Source organism: Mercurialis annua, linkage group LG8, assembly GCF_937616625.2.
Source record: "Mercurialis annua linkage group LG8, ddMerAnnu1.2, whole genome shotgun sequence".
Taxonomy (NCBI): domain Eukaryota; kingdom Viridiplantae; phylum Streptophyta; class Magnoliopsida; order Malpighiales; family Euphorbiaceae; genus Mercurialis; species Mercurialis annua.
Window position 1 is genome coordinate 8,383,545 of NC_065577.1, and position 25,599 is coordinate 8,409,143.

Here is a 25,599-nt window from a genome sequence, read left to right on the forward strand (position 1 = left end):
AATAAATTTAACATTTTTTTAAATTTTTAAATAGATTATAGATTTCTTTTAAATGAAATAATAGAATAGGATTGAATCGAAATATATGAATTTCTTATCTAGTTCTTAAATTGTGAAATTCATTCAATCTATCTATTTAATTGTTATGAGCTGAAAATTTTAAATTTATCTGTTGAATTATTAGTTATTTTGTTTGGATAAAGTGAAAGAAGAAGAAGAAGAAGAAGAAAAAAAAAAAAAAGAAGTATAAATCCAAAGCGGTAAAGTATAAAAATAAAAAAATTAATTAATAAAATAAAGAGTAAACACGTTGGAGTATGAAAATCAAATTGAAAAATTGTGATTAAAAAGTACAATTTTTTTAAATATTTTACTAATTATCCCAAGTTAAAGTATCTCAAAGGCCAAAAGCCCTCCCAAAAAAAATAAGGAGTTGCAGAAGCCTAGACATAGAAGCCAATAATCCAAGATCGCTAATTTTAGCACGTGTAATAACAATTTATTGAATGATGATTTTTATAAAAATGGAGAAAGTGGAAATTCAAAAAAAGTGGACGGTTGAGAAGAAGTAGGCATCTAACGGTTTTTTGAAGGTTTGCTTTAAAAGAGAAAAAAGACGACGACTGCAAAGTCAAACAAAATAACCAAAAACTCAAAAACTCTCAGAGAAAAAGCAATGTCAATATTTTAGTTATATGAATTTGTACTGCAATTTATAATTTTTTTATTTTGATCTCCGGTTTTTGACATTTTTATAATCATAGTTTCAATTACAATGTCAATTTCTGTTTTTCGATTATAAAAGCTATCTTTCAATTTTAAACGCTATCCGTAATTTGTTTAAGAATTTTTTTTGTGTCCTTTAAAAATTACTATAACCGCTTGATTTTAATTTTAAAATCTCCATTTTGTAGTTTAACCTCTGCACACTCACACAAAGACCACCAACCCTTTCATAAAATTTCAAAGGAAACAACCTATGACAAAAAAATAAAAAATAAATTACATTCAAATATTATGTACAAAATTAACTCTCTTTTTTTGCGTTTTTAGTTCTCTTAGGGATGAAGGATTTATTTTAAAACTTTTTGAAAGGTTAAAAATGATTTTATATCGAAAAATATAATAGGGTTTATCTCGTCCATTAGATGAAAGGTTGAATGCTTGATTGCTTTAGTAGTTTCTTCTATGAATTACAACAGCCGATACATATTAATTTTTTTGAGTTAAATCCATAAAAAATCATGATCTTTAAATAAAGTTTCATTTTAATCACAACTTTTAAAAGCTGTTATATAAAGACACGACCTGTCATTTTGTTTCAAATCTATCACCAAAATACAATTCCGTGTATTTTTTTTCTAACAAAACATTACTAATCCTACATATTCTAGTCGAAAGATAATAATATTTGTTGTCGATTTATAATTTAGGTCTTTAATTAATGATGTAATGAAGATTTTAGTCAAAAATATACACTAAACTGATAGTTTTGAAGAAAAATGAAAGGTCACGGTTTTATATGGCAACTTTTAAAAGTCGTGATTAAAATGAAATTTCGTGTAAAAATCGTGATTTTTTTATTGAAATTAATCCTAATTTTTTAAGATTAAATGTAAAACACGCAAGAATTGGAATGCATGCCAATCGAATGGCAATACTAGGACTCCAACTTAGAAAAGACGAAATTTTTGCGTTATTTAAAAAATCAAACGACAATAAACACAAAAATATGGTAATTTGCACTTGTAAAACCTCCTCTGCAAGGTAAAAACCGCCCCTAACACTTGTAGGGCGGTTTGTAAGGGGGCGGTTATACTATAAGAAAAAAATTTCTATATTTATATTTTTTTTAATTTTTTTCGGCGAGAAGGATAGGCTGACCCTCTTAATCCGCTGGATCCGTGCCTGATCGAATGAATGGTGCATGCATATCTAGTGTAAATAAACATTTTCATATGTATATATAAGTGAGTTACTCTAGTTATAATATACTTATTTGGTAGAAAATAACTCCTATTTATATATTATGAGATATGGTAACTGACGCTAATAGGAGCTGAAATTGATTTTCCAAATAAATTCATTTAAATAAGAATGATTGAAATGGAAAACGGTGAATTATATGGAAATGTCAAATAATCTATTAGCTATAATTAAGGAGTTTATTTAAAAGAAAAAAGAAAACTAACAATAATTAGTAATTAGTTACAATAATTCAAATTAAGTAAAAAAAATCGATGGATTGATTCCAAAATAATATCGCATTTAATATATTAATCAGTTATGCATTTCAAAATCTGTATAAATATAGGCTAATTTCTCACAAAGTTATTCTCAATTTAGTAGTACTGAAGTAAAATTATATACATATTTTATAATGGCAACTTCAACTCTTTTTGTCTTTGCATTTGTCATGCTCTTTCTTGCTACACAAGGTATAGTGTGATAATTAATTACTGTTTTTCAGGTTAACTCCTCATATATCATATGTTAGGTCAGATTTTTTAATTTAAATTTTTAAAATTGTTTTTTCTCTGTATCTTCTAGATATTAGATAACTATTTGATAATGACTATATGATTTTTAAAACCTCTTACAAGGGGAGATTTATGAAAAGTTACGATACTTTTTAAAATTCAGAAAGAATAATTCTACCTGAATTAATTCTCATCAATTATACTGCATGTTTTACATTATAATTATTTTTTGTTTGTTTCAGGGAATTGTCAGTGTGATGCTATAGAAAATTTTAAATTTACTCAAATTCCGACGGGGCAGAAAATACAAAATAAGCCAGAATGGAATACCACAGTGACAAACGATTGCTTGTGCACAAGAGACTATATTAAATTGGACTGCAATGGATTTCAAACTGTAGAAAAAGTTGATCCGTTAAAATTGGCGATCACCGGTACTGAAGGTCTCCTTAATAACGGAGACGTTGTCCGTGGATATGAATCCGTTAGTTTCACTTATGCTTGGGATAAGCCTTTTCAGTTTAAGGTGATTAGCTCCGGTGTTGCTTGTTCTTAAAGGAAGAAGTTAAATAGATTTTGAATAATTAGTGTGTTAACTAATTTTTAATGCCAAATAAATGAAATTTTATGGTTATGTTCATTTTTTGTTTCTATTTTAAGAGTTCATGGAATCTGTCAAATGAGGAAATATGAAAATGAATATTATTGAAATATCTTTTTTTTTTTTGATAAATTATTGAAATATCAAATTTGATAGTGAAATTATGCAAAATTTCTAAATTAGAATATGCAATCTCAATCAATCGATGATTTTAATGAGAATATGAACTGAATTTTCTTTCCTCAGAAAACAGCCAGCACTTGTAGTTTCAGAGGCGGTTTTAATTTTGTTAATAATTACTTCAAGTAATATTTTATTAAATTATTTGTTATTTTATATTTACATTAACAATTTTAGAATTATGTACAGAGAAGATAATTATAGCTAACGGTAACGTTTCCTTTAGTGTGAGTAAATGCTGCGCTGGAGTAGCTATGCTACCTTGCATACATCATATATTAATTACTTTTGTACTATATGAACGGTGGAGATCACGACTAGCTATTAACTTACTAATGATGAACGGTCAAAAATCGTTGACTACCAAGTAATTGAACTGCTACAGATTTCATAATAAAATTAGAATTATACTATGACATACCGTGATCATATGTTTGCCAATTATGACCATTGGAGTATTAATTTAGAACATAACCCTAAACTTTCTGTTAAAAATAATGGAAAGCCATTAATGTGCTCCCACAGAGATGATTTGACATATAAATTTAACTTTTTTATTTTATTTAAAACTTTTTTAAAATTTTAAATAGATTATAAATTTCTTTCTAATGAAATAATAGAATAGGTTTGAATCGAAATATATGAGTTTCTTATCTTAAATTGTAAAATTCACTCATGTGTGATTGGTTCACCGTAAAATCAAAATGAATATGACTAGGGATTAAATATTTTTAGGCTAGTGAATTATAATATGTTTACTAAACGGTTAACGAATTATAAACAATTACAAAATAGTTACTGAACTATAGCGTTTTTACAAGACGGTTACCGAATTATAAAAAGTTACAAAATGATTATTAGAGTATTATTTTTTACAATTGAATAACCATGATGATGTGGAAAAAAAATGTATGGTAAGATAATTTTTTTGTAAAAATATAACAATCCGATAATTATTTTGTAAAAATGATCAGAGTTTGATAACTATTTTATAACTTTTTATTGTTCGGTAATTTTTTTATAATAATACTATAAGTCGGTAACCATTTTGTAACTTTTTATATTTCGGTAACCGTTTTGTAAAAATACTACAATTTGATGACCTAAAAAATATATAACCCATCCGACTAGCCATTTAAATAAACTTATTTTTCTTTTGAATAATTTAAATAAACTAGTTAAAGTAAAAAAAGAATTAAATGGGATCCAAAATTTAACAAAAACTAAAACGCAATAAAACATAATTGAATCTAATACTACAAATGTCATGTGAAATATTAAAAGTAATAATCTCCATGAAATATTATTACAAGAACAGCAGTATAAATACTCATTCCAGGTATTGCTTATGTAATAACTCTCACACCAGAGCAAATTAAGAAGCCATGAAAATCAAACTTGTCTTACTCTTTGTCTTCCCGTTACTCTTTTCTGAGCCAAGTTGTTGCCAGATTTTTGCTTGTAACAAGAACAATCCTGAGAGCCAATTTCCCTTCTGTAACACATCTCTTTCCCATCAAGACCGAGTTAGTGATCTTATATCGCGCTTGACTCTCCAAGAAAAGGCGCAACAATTAGTAAACCATGCATCAGGAGTTCCTCGTCTAGGCGTTCCGGCCTACGAATGGTGGTCTGAGGCGCTTCACGGGGTATCAACTTTCGGCTACGGTGTGCATTTCAATGAAACAGTGCCTGGAGCAACTAACTTCCCTGCTGTGATTCTGTCTGGGGCTACTTTTAACGAGACATTATGGTTAAAAATGGGCCAGGTTGTCTCAACCGAGGCTCGTGCCATGTACAATGTCGGTCTGGCCGGGTTGACATACTGGAGCCCGAATGTGAACCTGTTTCGTGATCCAAGATGGGGTCGCGGTCAAGAAACAGCAGGAGAAGATCCATTGCTTGTGTCAAGCTACGCTGTAAACTACATTAAGGGATTGCAAGAATCTGAAGAATGGAGTTCATTTGGCGATAAGAGACTCAAGGTTTCGAGTTGCTGCAAGCATTATACGGCTTATGATCTTGATCACTGGAAAGGCATTGATCGTTTAAGCTTTGATGCCAAGGTATGAAGTTACATAGAATTCAGAATTATAATTGATTGTTTCTGACTTGCATTCTATGATCATTAGGTGACGAAACAGGACATGGAAGATACGTATCAACCCCCGTTTAAAAGCTGCGTAGAAGAAGGTCATGTCAGTAGTATCATGTGCTCTTACAATAGGGTGAATGGAGTTCCTACATGTGCTGATCCTCATTTGCTTAAAGGAATTATCAGAGACCAATGGAATCTTGATGGGTGAGTTCTGTTTTTTCATATATAATAAGCTAATGGAATCTTGAAAATTAACACATTTCTTTGGCAGATACATCGTCTCTGACTGTGATTCCGTCGAGGTTTATTATAGGATGATCAACTATACAGCAACTCCTGAAGACGCAGTAGCCCTTGCCTTGAAAGCCGGTACTGCATACTATTCTAATGTTGTTGTGATTGATGTTTAATATATTGTGTTCTAGGGGCTACTGTTTGAGTCTTGTCTTTGCAAGTTTTTATTTTCTTTCTGATTCAGCTTTTATCGACAGAATGTGAGTCTTTTGATCCCGATCCATAAATCGGATTGGGACACTTACAACATATTGTTATAATACTATGTCATGTTTATACATGTGTGCAGGTTTAAATATGAACTGTGGATATTTTTTTGGCAAGTATATAGAAAATGCGGTGAAACTAAAGAAAGTGGAAGAATCTATTGTAGACCAGGCATTACTCTACAATTACATAGTTCTAATGAGACTTGGATTCTTCGATGGAGATCCGAAATCACTCCCATTCGGATATCTTGGGCCTTCTGATGTGTGCAATGACGATCATCAGACGTTAGCACTTGATGCAGCAAGACAAGGAGTAGTCCTGTTAGACAATAAGGGAGCTCTTCCGTTGTCTAAGAACGACTTTGTTGCCAAGAATTTAGCCGTTATAGGACCGAACGGAAATGCAACTATTGCTATGTTAAGCAGTTATGGAGGTATACCCTGCAAGTACACCACCCCTTTACAGGGCCTGCAAAAGTATAATCAGTTCAAGAAAATTACTTTTCAGGCAGGTTGTCCTTTCGTGAATTGTACCGATGAGTCACTTATCAAGGCAGCAACGGTGGCTGCAGGTTCTGCTGATGTGGTCGTATTAGTCGTAGGTCATGACCGGACTATTGAATGGGAGGGTTTAGACAGAGAGAATTTGACGTTGCCAGGGTTTCAACAGAAACTTGTTATGGATGTGGTAAATAATGTGTCAAATGGAATTATAATCCTTGTGATCATGTCAGGAGGACCTGTTGACATTTCCTTTGCCATAAATGAGAAAAAAATTGGAGGAATTCTTTGGGTCGGATTTCCTGGTCAAGACGGAGGAGATGCCATTGCTCAAGTCATATTCGGAGATTACAATCCAGGTACAGTCCTTTCGTGAATTGTACCGATGAGTCATTTCACCGATTTTTATTTCAATATTCGTTATTTCAGCATTTTTCTTTCTGTAACTACATCAGTAGTTCTTTTTGTTTTTCAGCTGGCAGGTCCCCATTTACCTGGTACCCAAAAGAATATGCAGAGCAAGTAGCAATGTCGGACATGAACATGAGACCCAACCTTGCAAAGAATTTTCCTGGAAGAACCTACAGATTCTTGAAAGGCAATCAAATATATGAATTTGGTCACGGTCTAAGCTACTCAACCTTCACCAAATCCATCATCTCTGCTCCTTCTACAGTCTTGGTACAAGCAAATACTACCAGCAATCACTCTATTGACATATCAAACATAAACTGCAGCTATTTGCATTTTGAAATAGTCATTAGTGTGAAAAACGATGGCCCGATGGACGGAGACCACGTGGTGCTCGTGTTTTGGATACCTCCCGATGAAGCGAGAGCGAAAAGCGGTGCACCAAATCTGCAATTGGCTGGATTCAGAAGAGTAAAACTTGGCAAAGAAGAAACAGAAAATGTGAATATAAGAGTGAATATCTGCAAAAGCCTTACTTATGCAGATACTGAAGGGAATAGAAGGTTGGATTTAGGGCAGCATACCCTTGCCATTGGGACTATTGGCGAGGGACAATTGCTGCATTTCATGAATGTTGAAGTGGCAATTGGAAGTGATATAATATATGTGTAATACCTAAAAGTCACAGATCATGAATTAATTGTCGAAGCTGTAGGTGTTAGCTTTTTCAATGAAAAATTAGTTCAGTTCAAGAAACAAGTTCATTAACGAAGCGAAATCCGGTTGCTAATGCATTAAATCCGGTCTCTAAATGTTAGTAGCGACTTTAAAACTCTGGTTGTGAATGATCATAATAGGCTTCGCCGTAAAAAGTATTTGGGACGGTAAACAATTAGAATACTATAATTTGCTACCACTTAAATAGTTGAACATATGACACCATTTTCTAATTAATAATTATTGAGATAATAAAATTATTTTCTATAATAATTATTGATTTTCTAAATTCAAAAGTTACAAGAGTTGATCCAAAATGTTCCCTAACTCACTGCAACATGCTATTTTTTTTTTTGAGAGACAAATTTGCTTTTATTAATCAGCCAATCGAGTTTACAAGTTCATAAACCGGGAATGGAACTTCACCGGTAAATAAACAATCACCACCAAAAAACACACCCCATTTAGCAAGGGCACGTGCAACTTGGTTACAAACTCTAGGAATATGCTGAAAACAAATAGAACGATCACCAACGAGAGCCAAACATTCATCAACGATGGTCTGGACAGGATCTATTGCGTCTTCAGGATGATGCAGCCTGCGAATGATGCTTGTGGAATCTGATTCAACAATGAACTCTGAATAAGGAACGGAGGCTGACAGCTGCATCCCTAAGCGAACTGCCAAAGCTTCTGCTGCGTCGACATCAACAACACCATGAGCAACGAAGACACCACAACTGACAACTGAGCCCGACGAGTCTCTAATGACAGCACTGGCTACTGAAAGATTCTTGGCAGCTTGAACTGAAGCATCCGTATTAATTTTTAGAACCAAAGGAGGAGGACCTTGCCATAACTGAGCAGTGGCTGGACTGTTGCGATTGGGAGCTGGATTTGGCTTCTGAATCATACCATAAAGACTCTTAAACATCAAAGGAGGCGGCAATCTTCTATCTCAAAAACGATATTGACTGCAACATGCTATTAAAGTACTGTTTTTGGTTATTAATCTCTATACAATACAAATTTGTCCCCTTTAATTAACTGATTTTCCTGCGTCAATGACTGAATGTATCTCCATTTGGTCGAGCATTCCTGCGTCTTCAGCATTAGCTTCCGCTCCTCGAGCTGACTCTGCTCATAATATTCCTCAACTCGCTATCCATGTTTGCTCCTCTCTTGCTTCAACAACTGCATTCTTCAAGTCATTAAGCTCCCTTCTTATCTCATTCACATTCTTCAGCAGATGATCAGTCACTTCTCTATCATACAATCTAAATTAAACACCAACTTAGCACTTGCTGCAAAAAAAGTCTGAATAATTCATCAAAAGTTAACCAGATATAGAATAATTTGTGTCAAAACATACATGTGCAAGGAAACTTGCCTGGATTCCTGAGAGTCACAGTAAGTTCATTACCTTTAAGATTTTGAATTCTACCTTTGTTCAAGCCTAACCCAACACGAGATGATCAACAAAACATAGTTGCATTGCATTTACAGTTAAGAAACTTACATTGCAGAGTAATCTTCCATCTCCGTTTAAGTATTTGTTAATATAGTGCTCGATAAGCATATAATAAGTAAGTAACTATATATAAAACCAATAGGAACAGAAAAAAGAAACTCAGTTCAGTAGTGTCACATAAGTTCACAGGAAGAGTGATCACCGATATGGAAAAGCTTAAAAACTTCCCGAGTCCAATTCATTACACAAGCATATGAATACTAACTGGATTACCGATTAGATGATCAACCTAATGTAAGGTCTTTGAATCAGGCAAAACCTCTATGAGAATAGTCCATTAGAGGCTAAACCACAGCTATTATACTTAACATATGAATCAGATTATTCTCTTTACTATCATGGAAAGCTTGAGCCTGGTTTCAACCTCAATTTCCATTCTCAGGCTTACACCTCTTATCAATTTCTTTTATTGGTATATCTCATATACAATCACACACATGCACACAAAGGTGAACATATATCTTTACATAAATGGTAAACAAAAATCCATCCTAGGTATACATGCTGAAAATTATGATGGAGCTATTTACTGGAGAACTTACAAACGAATCGCATGTTCAGATTTACTAACGATAAACATGCGTTAGTTAGACAATTTTCATAATCTGAAAGATTGAGATTGCTAGGAAAATGAAGGTATAAACAATTCTAATCAAAGCAGAAATACAGAAAAACAGTAGCAGAATTGATAAACCAAGAAAAATTTAGAAATAAAACAAGAACCGTAAAACACCATGCAGAAAACCAGACCAGAACCAGAAGAAACTTGACAAAAGTGCAGAAAACCAAATTAAAACAAACAAAAACCAGAGCAGAACCTGAGGAAACTTGACAAAATTGCAGAAAACCAAATAAAACATGCAAAAAACAAGAGCATAACTTCAGAAAGTCATCCAAAACTGCACCATAAAACCAAAGCAAACAAGGCATAACCATATCAGTGTTCCAATCCAGTTAAATTACATCAATAACTCTCTCCAGAATACCATCTCCAAGCTCAGACTGTGACCTACAATATTAAAGAACAAAAATCAATCAATCATAACTCTTACCAATTAAACTATATATATATATAAAGTCATCAAAACCTATAGATATTGCAATTATTTTGATTAAAACTACATAATAAAGGGAGACAGTATAAATTGGATTGCATCAGCAACTCACAGCACAATAAAATATAAAAAGAAAAGGAAAAAATGTACCTAAAAATTATTAATCGTTACTAATAAGATGTAAAATCCTGTTCATATAACAAAATAGAAACTCCAGGCTACCATAATAAGAATTTAATTTTTCGCCATCTAACAGAAGACCAGTGAGGGATATAAATTTTTTGTAAGGAGGGTCCGAATTAAAATTTAAAAATATAATTTATAATACAGTTTTAAATAAAAAAATAAATTAATATTATTTTATTTACAAAATTAATAAATTAATATAAATATGATGCTATAAATTTTATAATATTATATTCTAAATAATTTTGATAGAATTATGAGTATATTAAATTTATTATTTAATTTGATTATTTAATAGTAAAATTAATAATATAAAGAAAAAATGAAGAGTGTGAATAATGGAAAATAATCCGTTTCTCTCCCTCCGTGGAAGACGAGCAGGCCGTCTTCCTTGAGGCGAACTTGTTCCAGGTTCGTTTCGGACGAACGGATTCTTTAATTTTTAATTTAAATAAAATTAAAAATTATTTTATATTTAGGAAAATTATTAAATATAAATTTTTTAGCGGGTTGGATAGTGGTGACAAAATCATTCAAATATCAGAATATCATCAATTAATCTTGTCGAGGCGGTGTGGTTGCGGATATGAATTTTTATAAAATAAATATATTTATATTAAATAAAAAATTGTTGTTAAGTTTTATAATTTTTAAAAAGAATAGTTTTAAGCCCTATTTAGAATATATGTTAAAATTTACAATATTGATTTAAACGTTTTCAAGTGAAAAGAGATCAATTTGATGCTTGAGTGTGCAATTGAAAGTGAAAGGTCGTAATTTGAGTATATTTGGTGGTTTTACAATGTGAGGTAGCAAACGAATTGGGGTTAAAAGATGGAGGCTTTTTAGAGGATAAATTATATGTATTATATGAGTTATAATAATTTAACCAACTTTACACGTTTTCTCAATTTAATCACGCATTTTAAAACTTGTCATAAAAATATATCAACTTTTTTTTTTTTCAAATTCATACATTATGCTGATGTGACACTCATTTATTAGTTTAATATGCTGAGATGGAGGTCATTTTTAACCAATGAATGAGTGTCACGTCAACACGTGTATGAATTTGAAAATAAAAATAAAAATTGGTGTATTTTGATGAGAAGTTTTAAAAGTCGTGATTAACTTGAAAAAACGTGTAAAATTAATAATTTTTTTTAATCATATTAACCCGTAATTAATTAATAAAGAACAAAGAGTCAATTCACCCTACAACTTGGCACGAAATATCAAATGAGTAATTTAGCTTTTGGATCAAACTAACCTACAACTTGTGTTATTGTGTCAAAAAAATCCTGCAATTTGTGTTTTCGTATCAAAAAGACCTATATAACACAAAAAAGAGAGTGGAGTTAACTAGTTATTGATTTTAATAATAATTAATTTTAATTAAAGATAATTAAAACTGTAATTAAACTTAAATAAAACTAATTATCCTAATTAAACACTTAAAACTAATCAATAGCAAACTGCCGCCACCATAGACTCCCGCCAGAAATCTCTTCTCATACGAGGAGCAACATATCTGCTCCTATATGTTGGATGAACAGCAGCTCATCGTCTCAAGCGAGGAGCAAAAATTGAAAGTAGCAGATCTGCTCCTTAGAGCAGATCTGTTGCTCCTCACGCAAGAAGCAGCAGCTTGCTTGAGTGAGAGTTAGGAGGGATCTTTTTAATGCATTTTAACATAATTGCAGGTCTATTTAATTCGAAAGAATATAAAATGACTTTTTTGATATTTAGTGTCAAGTTCACGGGATAAATTGACCTTTATTCAATTAATAAATATATGTCTTCGACGGATTAATTATTTCATTTAACGTGCTATTTAACCATGTTATAAATGGATAGACTCATTTATAATCCGAATTCATTAAAGTTCAACTCAAACTCATTTGACCTTAATTATTTAATAGATAATGTTTTCGACTTTATCTTTCCTTTTCAAATAATAAAAACACAACATTTGAAAACTTATTAGTATTTTATATTAGAACTACAAAATAGACCCGTACAATATAGTGAAAAAATAAAATTGATTTTTTTAATCTCGGGCGCGTTAATCATGTAAATTTATATTAGTCATATGCTATAAATTTTAAGTTATTGTGCAGCAAATTTAAGAAAAATTGAGAAAAGTTTGTTATTAACTAATGATCGATACCAGTTTTGACAAAAAAAAAAAATGAAAAACTAATGACACCAGTAACCTGGTCAAATAACATATTATGAACTTAATAATATTATAATTATCATGCGATTCTCGGTACTAATATTTTGGTTTACTGTGGAAGTTAACTCTTAACTACTCCCTCTGTTTTTTTTAGTTGTTTATTTAACAAAATATATTTATTTTCAATTAGTTGTCCATTTAAAATTTTAATGTGACTTTAACTATTATCTTCCAAATTTACTCATCCCTAATAAATGACTTTATTGGGTTAATTACATATAAAATCACCACCTTTACACAAAATTTTAAAAATAACACGACATTTAAAACGTATCAATTCAGGGCATCACCTTTTATTTCTTTTTACAAATAATATGAGCATATTTTTAGATAAAATTTTGCTGACTTGGATACCCGATGAGAGTGTCACGTGTCATGTCACGTCAGCAAAAACACCACTAAGAATGTGCCAATGTTGTTTTTAAAAAGAAACGAAAGATGATGCCTTGAATTGACACGTTTAAAATGTCGTGTTATTTTTGAGATTTCGTGTAAAAATGATGATTTTATATGTAATTAACCCTTAATTTAAAAAGCATTTATTAACTAATAGGGATATATTAGTATTTCTCTTTATAAATTAAGATAAAAGGATCACTATCTTGCTACGTACAATTTTAGCTAAATGGAAAACTAAAAACCGGAGGGAGATTAAGTCAAATTTCGTTATTAATTGATATGTTTATATTTCTAACTTGGCCTAATGCCTTAAAAAATTCCGACCTTTTAACCCCTTTTCAATCTTACGCTGACTTTAAAAACTGGTGAATTTTATCTTATTTCGCATTTTTTCGTTTCAACTGTATCCTAATTTTTCAATTTTTGACAGTATTTTTACTTAAAAGATGAAACCATTCAATTAACTAAGTTTAAAGATAAAAGTAGATTCATTTTCATTCAATAAAGTATAAATAAGTCCTTTATTTTAAAAAATTAACTATAAACTATAATTAAATTAAAATCAATTTAAATTCTTAATTAGTTTAACTAAATCTAAATAAATTTTAAACATATACAATTAATATATGCTAGACATAAATATTATTTTTGAATTTTTGCTAAATAAAAAAAACGTTAATTTAATATTTAAGGTACAATTGAAACACAAAATTATAAAATAGGATAAAATTGGTAATTTTTCAATATCGGGATAGAAATTAAAAGGAACTAAAAAATCAGATTTTCTTAAGGCATTAGACCTTCTAACTTTTATAACATTTAACTTCCTGAACAACAAACTAAAAGAAAGTAGAAAATTGATACCTTTTTTTTTTATCAAAGATAGATATATTAAAGAACAAGATTAAAGTACAATAATGAAAGCCATACAACAATAAAAAAATATATGGTCTTTCAAATATCCTAATCTAAAAATATATGAAACAAATAAAAATACAAGTAAAAGATAATAATCGAAAAAAAAAATTAAGTCGAAATTCCGCTACTTTTGCCATTTTGGCATCCAAACGAAACTAAGTCCCGGAGGGAGTAATAATTTTAATTTAGTCGAGATTGACAAATATAGCCTCCTTAAAAAGTTATGCCAGTTTGATCCAATGAATTTGCAATTTGTGTCCACTGTATCCAAACAAAAAATAAAAAAATAAAAAATTGAATTAACAAAATTGGTATGATCATTGCAGCTTAAATTACAAGGGTTAGCTTTTTTCGATGAAAAGAAAATTCAGTTCATATTATTAGAATCATCTATTGATTGAGATTACATATTCCAACATTGTTTCTTTATAAGAGACAAGTAATTATCTAAAGTTTCACTATCAAAATAAATATTTGATTGATATTCATTTTCATATTTCCTCATTTAAGAGATTCCAAACACTTACAATAGAATAAAAAGTCATAAATTTTCATTTATTTGGCATTAATAGAAAAGCAGAAAAATTACTCAAGACTCTCATTATTCAAATTCTCTTTAACGTCTACCTTTAAGAACAAGCAACACCGGAGCCAGTCACCTTAAACTGGAAAGGGCTATCCCAAGCATAAGTGAAACTAACAGATTCATGTCCCCGAACAACGTCTCCGTTATTAAGGAGACCTTCAGTACCGGTGACCTTCAATTTCGACGGATCAACTGTTTCTACAGTTTGAAATCCAGTGCAGTCCAATTTGATCTCGTCTCTTGTACACAAGCAATCGTTTGTCACGATCGTTTTCCATTCTGGCTTATTTTGTATTTTTTGTCCCGTTGCAGTTTGAGTAATTTTAAAATTTGATACAGCATCGCACTGACAATTTCCTGAAACAAAAAAAAAAGTAATTATATTGCAGAACAATAATAATTCAGACCTAATACGAGGAGATAACCTGAAAAAAATAGTAATTCAGACTATACCTTGTGTAGCAAGAAAGAGCAAGACGAATGCAAAGACAAAAACAGTTGAAGTTGTCATTATAAAATATGTATATCTGCTTGAGTACTACTATTTGAGAAGGACTGTGAGAAATTGGCCTATATTTATACTGATTTTGAGATGCATAATTGATAATATACTTCATGCGATACTAATTTTGGAATTAAATCTCTGTGATTTCATTTACTTAATTTGAATTATTCGTAATTATCAATTATTATTAATTTCCTTTTAGAAAAGCTCCTAAATCATATATAGCAAATAATAGAGATTCTTAGGTAGATTTAGTCTACCATGTCATCCGTAAACTAACCTATCACATTATCACACGTCTTTAAAATAGTGGTATTATTGTAATTTTGTTTATTATCTATTTACACTTTTGAATAGTAATATTACGATAGTGCCTATTATTTTAATAACGTGTCATAATATTATAAGTTTAGTTCATGAATGACGTGATGGACTGAGAAAATTCTAATATCTATATAACTAGTATAAATGAAAAATGCAGATAATTTTCATATGATGCACCGTTTTTGAATGTTGTCATGTTAACTAGTCTTATTTAAATATATATATTTGGAATTGTTTAGCGTCTGTTATCATACTTCATAGTTCATAGCATATAAATAGCAGTTATCAAACTATTTAAGGCAAACTGATTCATCGACTAAACCAAATCAAAAAAATATGTTTCAAAAAAATAAATATTTAATTCTGATTGCAAAAAAAAAATTAACTATTGATTTGATTTGCCGTTTTATAATTATAAACTAATATAATGCAAATCAAACATATACACAGCGACGAAGCCAACCCTAAGATTGAGATATGGCACAAATTTAATTTGAAAAAAATTAAAATATCATACTACGGAAAGTACATCAAAATATATAATTATTAATTATTCTAATATATATTAAAATGAAAAGTGAAAATACGCATTAAATTCACTGTATTTGAAACGAATTAGGAAATTAAGAATACCTGAATATTAGATATAGAGTTTCATTTAGACAGGGACTAAAATATGAAGAAAACTTTGTGTTGATTTATGTTATGCTTAGGCATTAATTGTTGTTTTCTAAATTTTGATCTCTATTAATTTATGAAAGAATATAATGATAAAAATAAAAATAATTGTTATAAATGTCGATAAAATTTAAAATAGAGTTAATTAAGTAAAAAAAAAATTATATATTGAGACATTAAAATTACTTTGTAATTCTTATGTGAAAGCTAAATAAAATAAATATTAGGCTAATCCAAATTACATAGACATAATTATGCAATAAGTTTTTACAAAGTGGATTATCAAGTCTAAGCAATGTATTAAACTGCACATTGAAGGCTAATTTTGTAGTGTAAAGTCGGGAATGTTAAATCCATAGACTTAGATTACTGCGTGGCCCTATCTTACATTCGTCTCTGCATATATATATTTTTATTAAAAATATAAATATTATAATTTTAAAAATAAAATATATTTTTTAAATTATTACCCTATAATATAATATATTTACTAATATGATAAATATTTTTCCTATTTATTAATGGAGACTGTTTTCTCAACGGGTGTTAACCCATAAAATAATATTAGATTGCTGATCGGACGGTGGTTGTTCGATAAGTACTCCGATGCTTAATTCCGTATTACTTTTAAGAGATTACTAATTGGAATTCGTAATTAGTCTGTGCATAGACATACCTCAGTACTTTTATGTTGGTATAGAGAATACCCTGTAAAATCTAAATAAGAAAGAGATTCATACTTAGTATATGAGTCCAAATAGAAAAAGAACTCTTATTTGACATGTGAGTTTATTTAGTAATAAGTCTTCTAAATAGAGTTATACTTTTCAAATAAGAATATGATCCCGAATAAAAATTGATGGATTTAAAGAGACGGTTTACTATGATTCTTAACAGATCTGTATGCGGTTTATGGACGAGCTGGATCTCCTATGAATAATAGATAATGGAAACGGCAAGAGACAAACTTTGGGCTTTGGACCCTGACTTCACTCTAATAATAGATATGAAATTGTATATGATCCATATACAATACAAATTATATACGTTTTCTTTATTTTCAGATCTGAAAATATTTGATCTGAAATTTCAAATCTGAAATTTCAGATGTGATAAAGAATGGCGCTGTGAAGGTGGGCGAGCAATAGCGTGGAGGAGAAGCAGCGGAGGAACGGCGGTGACGACGGCTTGGAGGAGCTGTTAGATTTTGGATTGTAATAATATGCATACGTACTTATAGATACATATAAACATGTATACGTACATGTATTATAGTTAATAATCATATACATATTGTTGTCATAAAGTTTAGAGGACCCAATTGAGATGTTATAATCTAATTTAGGGTCAAAGTCATCTAAAATAAAGTGCGGGGATTAATTTATATGTGTAGAATTCTTGAGGTGTAAATTACTAACTAATAATGGGCTTATTAGTAATTTATACGATTAGTTATTTACGAAAGGGTGTGGTCCCTAATTGATGTGTCTATTGGGTTTGTTTAAATAGGCTTCCCATTTGCCATTTAGACATATGCAAAAACTATAACACAATCAATTAGAAGATCAATCCCCCTACTCTTGTTCTTCTTCAAGATTTCAATCATGGATTCAGGTATGTTCCGCATTTAGTTTTCTCAAACAATTTTCTAAACAAGAACTTAAAGTACTTAATAGATTAAGTTTTTCTAACAGGAGCAACAACGGCGGCGTGAAGGAGAAGCGGGCGGCATCTATGTGGAGGAGTTGACGAGCGGCGGAGCAACAATCACATGACAAAGAGCGGTAGCAAAGTTTAATAGGTGAAAGTTGATGGTGGTGGTGAACATTAATGAAGGAAAAGAAATAAATCAGGGTTGAAGAAAATAAGAAAGAAAGAAGATGAATAGATGGTATTTTATAAATATTTTTAAGAAAAAAAGTATTATTTGTAAAGAAAAATAAGGTGGCATTTTTATAAATATATTTTCTTTTTTTGGTGGAGGCTGTAAATTTCCCCTAAATTTAAGTAACAGTCAAGAGACGATCAAACATTGTATTTCACAACCAAACATTATATTTCACAACTAGATTATTACAAAACGAGTCAAGATTTTAAAATACTACTAGTATTTATGAGGACTCAATTCTGATTATATCCCATCAATAAGTATTTCTTATATCCTGTTTTCATTATGTTTCAAATTTCAATATTATTTGTTATTTTTATTTTTCGTATTCTTCATGTATTTTTACCTGAATATTTAGATTTGCACGATGGATTCAATTTTAGACTCAAAATCTTGATTTTAATGTTGTTTAACGATTATGTAATTGTTTTGGGCATTATATAAGTGTTTTTTATTATTATTTTTTGCATAAAAAGTTGAATTAGAGCTCAAAACGCAAAATTGCTCTGTACAGAAAACTTCCGTCTAGAAAAAAAATCCGAAACACAGATCTCCGAGTGAAAGTTTAACGGCCAACATGACCAGAACAGTATGCAAGATCGAATTAGAGATAGCCATATTTTCTGTACAGAAAATTCATGTAAAAACTACCAAATACTGTCAAAGATGCACATTCTGACAGTGACTTTCGAATATCTGTTCACTCGCACAAACCATCTAAGCACCGAGTATATCCGCAAAAATATTTCAATACAAAAAACGAATTGAAGGAATTGTTGCAGGATTCATAAGCTCAAACTCAACACTAAGGGTACCAAATCATTGACCTAAGTGACGATCATGTTTTGTAGTGCAAGAAAGAATTGAGTTATAACAGAGGCACCAATATTCCTTGCCTGGTATAATCATACGTGGGTATATCGGAGGAAGTCCCGTTCCCAAAGTGGATGAGGTTCTAACAAAATAAACGTAGAATTTCCATAAGAGGGATATATTCATATCTAAAATCATATAAATGAACAGAATGAAAAAAAATTAAAGGCATGCGAAACAAAATCTGTACCTTGTGCCTATAAGAGCTCCATGTGCTGAAGAAATGACAAAACTCAAAACTCCAGAGAAGATCTTCTTATAGTGAGGAAAGACGAGTTCTCCTGCAATTTATATTTTTCTTAAAGCTGCCTCAAAGTGCAAAAACCAAATCACCATAAACATAATGCAGAGAGGAAGGAATGGAACAAGGCGCCAATTATGTATTTCTTGCATCATTTTCTTGTACTCATTTATGTATTTTCATTGTAATTTATTGAATGTGAAGCATGTTAAAGATAAATCATATAGAAACACAAAAGAGTAACCAGCTTTACAGGATTTCACAACAGACCATTGTGGGCAAGCTGGAGAAATACATTCATATTTGCAATATCTTTAATGTTCAAAACTACCAAAGTCCTCCAAATGAACTAATGAAATCTATAGCAGACTCCAACACTCAGTGTTATGTATAAGTTCATTAGCTCTCCAAGAAAGAATTAAGTATCAATTTACACCCTGAACTTGCACGCAATGGGAAATTAACATAAAAATAAACCTTTTTATCAATTAGTCCCTTGAACTATTCAACTTTATCAATTGGACCTAATGTACCAATTTCGAAAACAACTTTAAAGGGCTACTAACTGAAAAAAAAGGGGATTAACTGATCAGATTTTGGGTTAATTGATAAAAATTAGCAAGTTCGAGGGACTTGTTGATACTTAAAAAAAATTAGCGTTAATTGCACATCACGTACAAGTTCAGGAGGCAAATTAATATCAAGTCTTCCGAAAAATGCAAGTCAAAGTTTTCTACTACATAATCATATAGCAAATCAGTCTACCTCCCAAAGAAAAGTCATGTTCAGTGATAACTATCACATTCTACCAAGTTATCGCAGAGCTCGGACAAACACAAGACTGCTCAAGCCACCCAAACCGATAAAAAAAACTCCAAGTTCTATCAATATAATGAAAGAGAAGGAACTGAACTAAAATTACTCAGGACTCACCTAAGCTCAAGAAGTTACTGTGAAGAGCTGAAACCACAATAGTAGATCTCTCTTCAGCTGTATCCATATCCTTTTGTGAATTATCATGTGATGAACCGGTCTTGTCAGGAAATACAATCTCCAGAGAACCAATATGACAAGAAACAATTTCAAACCATATCCCAGAGGGGAACCTTCTCCGCCTCACCAGCCAAAGTAAAATTTTGCTATAAGGTGTCCCATGAATCAATGATATAGATAACTCAAAGAATGCACAAATAAAGGTGATGGTTGCATTCAAAATGGTAAAGAAGATGTAGAAAACCGAGGTTGTTGGTAACAAAAGTAGAAGCGGTGTAAACAGAAGAGATCCAACAGTATGTTGCTTCACTGTATAGTCATAGCTATCTAATCGATGACGAAGAGGATTCCATTTTCGGCCCCTGTAAATAGTTCAGCAACTCTATAAATAATCTGAACTAAAGAAACAACACAACTATATCGAACAATGAACGTTTTGATTATTTTATCCAAAATCTAGTCCCTAGAAATAACAAGTAAGAGTTATCCCTGTTACATCTTCAGTAAATACGACCAACAAATTTCAGTAAATACTATAACCACTAACCAAATGAAAAATAATAATAATTCATAGATAAGGCAGAGTTATCACATATAATAGAAGAACTAGGATCATTCTTCATGAAATCAAGCATGATTATCAGTTTTCAAAAATTTATTTCATTAGATTGACAAATATTCAAGGATCTAAAAGTTGAAAGCATATATGAATCATGGCCTTAATAGAGAATAGGGCCATTCTCTCAGAGAAGCAATCATCGTCAACCACCAAAATTACACTAACCTTAAAACAGCATGACAGTGACTCTAACTGCAGATAACTTAGGCAATATGGTTGTCCGGATAACAAAAGCATGTCTTCCAAATTTAACCACAACCATATGTTTTATAAAATTGCATACATAACAAGGACATACATTTTTTCTTCGAGCAGCAAGAGCGTTTCATCAGTTTGATAGTCAAAAGAAAAAATCTTTTCCAGCTTTTAAAACTATGCAGCAAGCCATTCAGTATACCAGTATCAAATGAACTCCATTATAAAATGGGTAGCATTGTGACATGGTGTGTGATGTTATTAATTTTATAGTTTACAAATACTTATAAGATTTATTTACAAATTAAGACCAATTGCAAACACCTCCCACAAGTTTCAGATTCTCAATGGAGAAGAAGTCTCTCATGGATTTGAATGTTAAAAGAAGGAATCTCTTCTAGCTTTTGAAATTAAGAAATAAAGCCTTCTAGCATACTAGTTGTGTTTAAAGAACATTCGTCAAACATGACCAGCACTGTCACAAATTATGCAACACATAGCGTAAGATGATGCTAACCTTTAGTTTGAAAATGCATATTAGATTCGTTTGAAAAATAAGCTAAATGATAAACAGCTCGAACAAGCATCAGCTTTCTACCTCTAGCTTTCAGAAATTGATCCAAAACATCCTATTGAAAAAGAATGATGACATGCTAGCATAATAACCTACAGATTACAGGAAACAAGAAAGTGGATAAATGTGGAAGAAATTGAAAAAGAATGATGACATGCATCCTAATCAAATAACATATAGAAAAATAACCTAAAAATTATATGCAAAATCCTAAGGGCAGTTTAAACTCAACAGCCTTAAGCCTAATATAAATTATATTTGTAGCCCAGTTCTCCTCCGGCTGTGAGTCAAACCAGCCAACTTACCACAACCCCTTCTTCACGAACACACTGAAGAATAGATCGGAGTTTACCTGAAAAGACGCCACAAGGCAGCTAATGCCTGAATCTGCCATGAGTACAAGAGTGACATTGCACAGTGAAGAATTGACAGATGGAACGTTGCTAGAGAAATCATGTCCATCACCAAAGCAGCAGGAATGGTCGCCCCGAAAATAATACCAAATACAGCAAATCCTTTGATGAAATAAATCAAAAGAGAACCAGCAAGGGTCCAGAGGGTGGACCAAATCTGTATTACATTGAGAGAAATCATGCCAAGTACTCCTGCCAGCTCCGTGTTCAACTTGAAACCTGCTGGTACTCCCATTAACCACACACATCCAGAACGTAACAAGTCATTTGTAATGTCTCTTGATAATGTAGAAAGCCATAAGTAAGCAGATTCTGCATTGAATAACAATGGCAGGCCAAATAAATTGCCTAAAAGAAGATCAACAACTAAACTTGACCACATGGAATGTCTGAGGAAAGCAGCATTCTCTTCAAATTCCACACATGATTGCGACCTGAAATAAAGAAAGCATAAAGACAAACAAGAATGGTAAGAAGTCTCTACGAAAAATAAAGCAAAGTTTGAGCAGATATGAAATGATATAACCTAGTAAAAGAATATGATAATCGCATGAATTTTATGCAACTCTTCATGTAGTAAAAAAGGAGATGCATTGGTTTGGTAAAGAGTAGAAGAAATATAGGCCTTAGTCCTTAATTTGAATTAAAGAGTACACAACACTGAAATTTTTTCTTTACTTCCTATATCACTATTCGAAGTTTTATCAAATTTCTAGGTTAAACGATTTGAAGACGAAAAATCTCAGTTACACAGCCTGTTAAAATGAATCAAATTTACTTCAAGTTGCATTCGAAAGGCTTATCCCCTTAAAAACCCCTCACCTTTTACCCCCAATTCGTTTGCACCCTCACATTGCAAAACCACCAAATATACCCAAATTACGACCTTTCACTTTCAATTACACCCTCAAGCATTAAATTGATCTCTTTTCACTTGAAAAAATAGGTTTATTTTTGTTTTAAATAAAATATTAAATCCTATTTTAAAATATATGCTAAAATTTAAAGTATTGATTTGAACATTTTTCAAGTGAAAAGAGGTCAATTTAATGTTTGAGGGTGCAATTGAAAGTGAAAGGTCGTAATTTGGGTATATTTGGTGGTTTTACAACGTGAGGGTGCAAACGAATTAGGGGTAAAAGGTGGGGGGATTTTAAGGGGATAAGCCCCATTTGAAACATAATATATGAATAAATACCGCATTCCAGTCACCTAAGTCCATTGTCTTGAAGAAAAATAGGCCAATATGAGAACTGACAACAACGGATTTGGATATTTGTACATGTAGTACACAATATCCTAGCTAACGCTTTATATATCTCTGTTTTACATCCCATGTGTGAAAAATTGCATATTAACTGGAGAACGACGTAGTATAAAGTAGACACTGATGCAGCTGAAATGGCAAATACATGCCGAATAAAGGCGGTAGACCTGAAAAGCCACAAGAATTGCCATCAGAACTTGCATGAAGTAAGATAAAGATAAGTAACAGAGTTTAGCTGACATACAAATAGATGATTGAGAAACTAGCATATGATCTCTTAGAGTCCATGTGTTTGTCAATAACTATTTTAGCAGCAGCAGTTGCACAATTGATTGCCAAAACTACAGTATCCTATAAACGAAATAAATGAAAACAACTTAGAATGGAGGAAATTGCAATGACTAAACATGAAAAAATGTATGAACTATATTACCAAATCCAAAAGATGCCGGTTCCTTTCAAGTTCATCAACCCATTTGGGTTTCTTCATTGGAGCATTAACTTGCTCAAATAGATTCCAAGAATTTAGTGAAAAATGGTGCAAGCCATATATAGGAGTTTCATAAGCAATTACCTACATTTTATCAAAGATAAGGAAGACATAGAATACTAAATGCTACCAAGAGGCATAGAATACAGCAGACTAAGTACTTATGACTTACATACGTGGACATCGAATTGTGACAGTATTTGCCCATTCCAATGGATGTGATGCAACTTAGGAAGCCTATGAATGTCTCTACCATATTGTTCATTAAAATCATATACCAGATGGATCCAACAGCTATCTTCATCATAAGCTTCCGAATTCTTTTCCTGTAATCCGTCAGGTTGATGGCACCCACAACTCCTTCCTCCATGATTTTCTCTTATTACATCTTGTCCATTTGTTGCTGAAGGACTGCCATTAGTGCTTCTCTGACTATCTCCTCCCATCCCAACCTTTACCATTTTTCCATTACTAGGAGGGTAAGCGGCACCCTCACCTAGCAGAGCAAAAACTGATTTATTCTGCAGAAGTAGAGGCATGTTCCTATTTGTATCAGACAAGATCTCCTGCTCAAAGCAATAACCAAAATCAGTTGGATATACCCACCAATTCAATCTCTTCACACAGCCAATTAAATTTCCAATAAACACACACAACAAAAATCTGATGATAGATCAAAAACGGAATACACATAATCAACTCTTATCATTTCTTTTTTCCTTCGCTTTTTCTAAGTCACAGTTATTGAGCAGTTAATAGCCATCCAAACGAAGAAACAACAAAACCAAGTATACATACAAAACCAGTTCATACTCAATCATAAATCGGTAGACACATGATTTAAACTAAGCTTAGAGGTAAGATTCTCAAAATAAAACCTATTGCATTGGTATTCTCAATGGCCAGTCTCTAACGCTAAAAAGACATCAAATTTCCAATTCTGAACATTTTAATAAGGGAATTCCTGACATAATTCAAGATGGTAGTTAAAAATTCGCATAAATGGTTCAGTAAGAATACCCAGATAAATATATTTAAAAAACTGTAGTAATTGAAAAGGAATAAAATGAATCAACATGGGTTTTTCAATACCTGAAGGCTAGATTGGCAGCCGGATAACGAACCCGTATCGCAAGAGAAAGCTACAACAATATCAATGCAAGTAGAAGAGCAAGAAATGAACCAACCAAATAATAAATGACTTGAAGAAGATGGTTCAGTCGATGAAAGAAATTCTGGCCACCAAATCCTACACTTTGGTGTCATTCTTTTTTCTCCTCCTCTCTAGTTTTGCATATAGGAATTTGCACCGTGTCTAGACAAACGACTGTTTTATTTTCTTATCAAATCATTTTTTTCTTTCACACATTTCCTCAAACACCTGGTGTGCTTAGATGATACCAACCAAAAATAGACCGGAAATACTTGTAATTCTTGTTAGCATAATTAATATGCTATTGGAGTAATGGCCAAGTATATGACTTGGAGTAGTGACCAAGTATAAGACTTGGAGTAGTGGCCAAGTATATGACTTGGAGTAGTGGCCAAGTATAAGATATTTTCCTTTATTATTGCTTAGCCTTGCCTATATAAAGGCCTCCTATGTTATTCTAGGATTTAGGCTTTTCTCTTCTATTGTTAGCCTCTATTTCTTTGTATCTTATTCTTCTATTCAATCAATGGTTTCGTATATTTCTATTAATGTTATCATGGTATCAGAGCCAAATTATTCGTCTGGTTGTTAGTCTTTTCTACTCCTCCTTTGAGTTTGTCCTCTCTAATTCGTTGATTTAATTTGTTAGTATTCTGTTGATTTCTTTTTAATATGGCTGAAATTCGAGATGATTCGCTTCAAGCAGTTAGTGTTCAGTTAGATGGTAAAAATTATGCATATTGGAGTTATGTGATGAAAAATTTCTTGAAGGGTAAACAAAAGTGGGGTTATATTTCGGGTGATTTTGTCAAGCCTGAGGATGGCACAACTGCTGATTATGTGTCTTTATTAGATAAGTGGGAAGTTGCTAATTCCAAAATTATTACTTGGATCAATAATTCTGTTAAGCACTCGATAGGGACCCAGTTAGCAAAATATGAGACAGCTAAGGAGGTTTGGGATCATCTATCTAGACTGTAC

The 25,599-nt window shown here is 31.6% G+C and overlaps 5 protein-coding genes across 6 annotated transcripts; 2 read left to right on the forward strand and 3 right to left on the reverse strand.

Annotated features, from left to right (window-relative positions):
- Positions 1-2,380: 2,380 nt before the first annotated feature.
- LOC130014951 (uncharacterized) lies at positions 2,381-3,036 on the forward strand. Its single transcript, XM_056104106.1, has 2 exons — positions 2,381-2,438; positions 2,723-3,036. Exons 1-2 carry the CDS (start codon positions 2,381-2,383, stop codon positions 3,034-3,036), a joined length of 372 nt encoding a protein of 123 aa, XP_055960081.1.
- Positions 3,037-4,562: 1,526 nt separating this feature from the next.
- Positions 4,563-7,446, forward strand: LOC126659944 (probable beta-D-xylosidase 5). The gene is made up of 5 exons (XM_050353274.2): positions 4,563-5,327; positions 5,394-5,563; positions 5,631-5,728; positions 5,943-6,722; positions 6,839-7,446. Exons 1-5 carry the CDS (start codon positions 4,647-4,649, stop codon positions 7,444-7,446), a joined length of 2,337 nt encoding a protein of 778 aa, XP_050209231.1. The 5' UTR covers positions 4,563-4,646.
- A 424-nt stretch (positions 7,447-7,870) lies between these two features.
- Positions 7,871-8,604, reverse strand: LOC126661556 (uncharacterized). The gene is made up of 2 exons (XM_056104107.1): positions 8,540-8,604; positions 7,871-8,444 (listed from the first exon to the last, which is right to left on the reverse strand). The coding sequence occupies exons 1-2, from the start codon at positions 8,602-8,604 to the stop codon at positions 7,871-7,873; spliced, it is 639 nt and encodes a 212-aa protein (XP_055960082.1).
- A 5,826-nt stretch (positions 8,605-14,430) lies between these two features.
- On the reverse strand, positions 14,431-14,926 carry LOC126662374 (uncharacterized). The gene is made up of 2 exons (XM_050356341.2): positions 14,859-14,926; positions 14,431-14,762 (listed from the first exon to the last, which is right to left on the reverse strand). Exons 1-2 carry the CDS (start codon positions 14,914-14,916, stop codon positions 14,449-14,451), a joined length of 372 nt encoding a protein of 123 aa, XP_050212298.1. The 5' UTR covers positions 14,917-14,926; the 3' UTR covers positions 14,431-14,448.
- A 3,432-nt stretch (positions 14,927-18,358) lies between these two features.
- On the reverse strand, positions 18,359-24,916 carry LOC126660624 (N-acetylglucosaminyl-phosphatidylinositol biosynthetic protein gpi1-like). Of its 2 annotated transcripts, XM_050354193.2 has the most exons (9): positions 24,558-24,916; positions 23,642-24,031; positions 23,409-23,549; positions 23,220-23,326; positions 22,921-23,142; positions 21,648-22,142; positions 19,848-20,269; positions 18,864-18,954; positions 18,359-18,755 (listed from the first exon to the last, which is right to left on the reverse strand). In XM_050354193.2, the coding sequence occupies exons 1-9, from the start codon at positions 24,729-24,731 to the stop codon at positions 18,620-18,622; spliced, it is 2,178 nt and encodes a 725-aa protein (XP_050210150.1). In that variant the 5' UTR covers positions 24,732-24,916; the 3' UTR covers positions 18,359-18,619. The 2 variants fall into 2 exon arrangements, with proteins under 2 accessions (XP_050210150.1, XP_050210151.1); XM_050354194.2 differs by lacking the exon at positions 24,558-24,916 and having other exon boundaries at positions 23,638-23,948.
- Positions 24,917-25,599: the final 683 nt, after the last annotated feature.